The sequence below is a fragment of the Vulpes vulpes genome, chromosome 6, assembly GCF_048418805.1.
Source record: "Vulpes vulpes isolate BD-2025 chromosome 6, VulVul3, whole genome shotgun sequence".
Lineage (NCBI taxonomy): Eukaryota > Metazoa > Chordata > Mammalia > Carnivora > Canidae > Vulpes > Vulpes vulpes.
Genome location: NC_132785.1, coordinates 62,038,764 through 62,042,592, shown reverse-complemented (window position 1 = coordinate 62,042,592; position 3,829 = coordinate 62,038,764). Strand labels below are relative to the sequence as shown.

At 38.1% G+C, this 3,829-nt stretch overlaps 1 protein-coding gene across 1 annotated transcript; it reads left to right on the top strand.

Annotated features, from left to right (window-relative positions):
• The first annotated feature begins 272 nt into the window (after positions 1-272).
• Positions 273-1,214, top strand: LOC112909584 (olfactory receptor 4L1-like). Its single transcript, XM_025985564.2, has one exon. The coding sequence runs from the start codon at positions 276-278 to the stop codon at positions 1,212-1,214; it is 939 nt and encodes a 312-aa protein (XP_025841349.1). The 5' UTR covers positions 273-275.
• The last annotated feature ends 2,615 nt before the right edge of the window (positions 1,215-3,829 follow it).

The window sequence follows — 3,829 nt, the reverse complement described above, 5'->3', positions numbered from 1 at the left end:
GATAGAGGCAGAGACACAGGCAGAGGGAGAAGCAGGCTCCATGCACGGAGCCTGACATGGGTCTCAATCCTGCGTCTCCAGGATCAGGCCCTGGGCCAAAAGTCCACGCTAAACTGCTGAGCCACCCAGGCTGCCCAATGTCAATATATTTAAGATTATATGTCCAACTATTATTCATCAAGTAGAAATAGGAAAACATCAGTACTAATTTTGTCTTTATTTTTATTTATTCTCTTTGTATAAAAGAACTCCTAGAGCCTTTCTGCATCAAGTAAATGGATCTTAAAAATGGATCTGTAGTGACTGAATTTATTTTACTAGGATTTTCTGGGCAACGGGAATTTCATATTTTCTTCTTTGTAACATTTTTGTTAATCTACAGTGCTACTGTGTGGGGGAATATTCTCATTATGGTCACGGTGAAATTTAGTTCCACCCTTCATTCTCCCATGTACTTCCTCCTTGGAAACCTCTCTTTTTTAGATATGTGTCTTTCCACTGTCACCACACCCAAAATGATCACAGACTTGCTCAGTGAACACAAGACCATCTCTGTATGGGGCTGCATGACTCAGATGTTCTTTATGCACTTGTTTGGGGGTGCTGAGATGACTCTTTTGATAGCCATGGCCTTTGACAGATATGTAGCCATATGTAAACCCCTGCACTACAGGACAATCATGAGCCACAGGCTGCTGAGTGGGTTTATGATACTATCATGGACAATTGGTTTTGTACACACCATGAGCCAGATGGTTTTAACAGTCAACTTGCCTTTCTGTGGCCCCAATGTCATAGACAATATATTCTGTGACCTTCCTCTTGTGATTCAGCTTGCTTGTATGGACACATATACCATGGAATTCTTTGTCATTGCTGACAGTGGGCTGCTCTCACTCATCTGTTTTATCCTGCTGCTTGTCTCCTACACTGTCATCCTGATAACTGTACAACAAAGATCATCTGGAGGACTCACCAAGGCTCTGTCCACACTGTCTGCACACATCATTGTGGTCACTCTGTTCTTTGGACCTTGTATCTTTATCTATGCATGGCCATTCAATAGTTTTGCAGGCAATAAAGTCCTTGCTGTATTTTACACCATTATCACACCCTTACTGAATCCTGTTATTTACACACTGAGAAATCAGAAAATGCAAGGAGCAATGAGAAAATTATGGTTCCAACATGTAATTTCTACACAGAAGTTTTAGATTTGGGCACTATATAATTAACACACCTTACAAATACTGTGCTAACAGAAGTTGAATAGATTATATAAAATACATGGCTTCACTCTTTTTTTTTTTTTTTCATGGCTTCACTCTTATGTTAGAGTGACCAGTGAAGAACTAAAACCTGTGCAGAAAATAATAAAATATTTTAATTCATACTTACTGCTGTTAAAAACATGATGATAATAAGTGACCTACAGCAAAATAGACATTTGAAATCATTGAGCCCTTTTCAATAGATATTCAATATATATTAGTAAACAAATCAATATAAAATATATGGTGAACACTAATACAGATGATTTTAATAGATATGGATTGTTAATGACGCTCATAACTTTATACTGTCTTTAAATGAGGTACCAGTACAAATCACGTGTGAAATAATGGGTACAACAATGGGAAAATATGATTCTAATATCTTGATCCAATGAGACACAAAGTAGGAATAAATAATTAAATTTGACAGTAGAGTCAATATAAGGTGATAGAGAGAATGTAAGATACCAGAAGGAAGGAACAAATGCAAGGAAACTTTCAATAGAGCAAAAAAGCAGCCTTGAAACCAAATGCTCCAAGACATATCACAAGTATGCAAATATTCTCTTGTTGATATGATTTATCACATTGATTGTTTTATGAGAGTTAAACGAGCCTTGCATCCCAAGGATAAATCCCGTTTGGCCATGGTAAATAATCTTCTTAATGTACTGTTGGATCCTATTGACTAGTATCTTGTTGAGAATTTTGCATCTGTGCTCACCAGATATATTGGTCAATAATTCTTTTTGGTGGTGTCTTTGGTTTTGGAATTAAGGTGAGGCTGACCTCATTAATGAGTTCGGAAGTATTCTGTCCCTTTCTATCATTTAGAACAGCTTTAGTAGAATAAGAATTATTTATTCTTTAAACCTTTGATAGAATTCCCCTGGGAAGCCATCTGGCCTTGGACTTTTATGTCTTGGGAAGTTTTTGACGACAGCTTCAATTTCCCTCATATGATCCTCTCAATAGAGGCAGAGAAAGCATTCGACAAAATACAGCATCCATTCCCGATCAAAACTCTTCAGAGTGTAGGGATAGATGGAAAATTCCCCATCATCTTAAAAGTCATCTATGAAAAGCCCACAGCAAATATTCTCAATGGGGAAAAACTGAGAGCTTTCCCCCTAAGAACAGGAACAAGACAGGGATGTCCACTCTCACCACTGCTATTCAACATAGTACTGGAAGTCCTTGCCTCAGCAATCAGACAACAAAAAGATATTAAAGGCATTCAAATTGGCAAAGAAGAAGTTAAACTCTCCCTCTTCACAGATGACATGATACTGTACATAGAAAATCCAAAAGACTCTACCCCAAGATTGCTAGAACTCGTATAGCCATTTGGCAATGTGGCAGGATACAAAATCAATGCCCAGAAATCAGTGGCATTTCTAAACACTAACAATGAGACTGAAGAAAAACAAATCAAGGAGTCAATCCCATTTACAACTGCACCAAAAAGCATAAGATATCTAGGAATAAACCTAACCAAAGAGGGAAAGAATCTATACCCTAAAAACTGTGGAACACTTCTGAAAGAAATTGAGGAAGACACAAAGAGATGGAAAAATGTTCCATGCTCATGGATTGGAAGAATTAATATTGTGAAAATGTCAATGTTACCCAGGGCAATTTACATGTTCAATGCAATCTCTATCAAAATACCATGAACTTGGGATCCCTGGGTGGCGCAGCGGTTTGGCGCCTGCCTTTGGCCCGGGGCGCCATCCTGGAGACCCGGGATCGAATCCCACGTCGGGCTCCCTGCATGGAGCCTGCTTCTCCCTCTGTCTGTGTCTCTGCCTCTCTGTCTCTTTCTCTATAACTATCATGAATAAATAAATAAAATTTAAAAAAATACCATGAACTTTCATCAGAGAGTTGGAACAATTTATCTTAAGATTTGTGTGGAATCAGAAAAGACCCCGAATAGCCAGGGGAAAATTGAAAAAGAAAACCATAGCTGGGGACATCACAATGCTGGATTTCAAGTTGTACTACAAAGCTGTGGTCATCAAGACAGTGTGGTACTGACACCAAAACAGACACATAGATCAGTGGAAGAGAATATAGAACCCAGAATTGGACCCTCAGCTTTATGGTCAACTAATATTCAATAAAGGAGGAAAGACTATCTACTGGAAAAAAGACAGTCTCTTCAATAAATGGTGCTGGGAAAATTTTACATCCACATGAAGAAGAATGAAACTAGACAATACTCTTACACCGTACACAAAGATAAACTCAAAATGGATGAAATATCTAAATGTGAGACAAGAATCCATCACAATCCTAGAGGAGAACACAGGTGACACCCTTTTTGAACTTGGCCACAGCAACTTCTTGCAAGATACATCTATGAAGGCCAGGGAAACAAAAGCAAAAATGAACTATTGGGACTTCATCAAGATAAAAAGCTTCTTCACAGCAAAAGAAACAGTTAATAAAACTAAAGACAACCTACAGAATGGGAGAAGATATTTGCAAATCATGTGTAAGATAAAAGGCTAGTATCCAAGATCTATGAAGAACTTATTATACTCAACAGC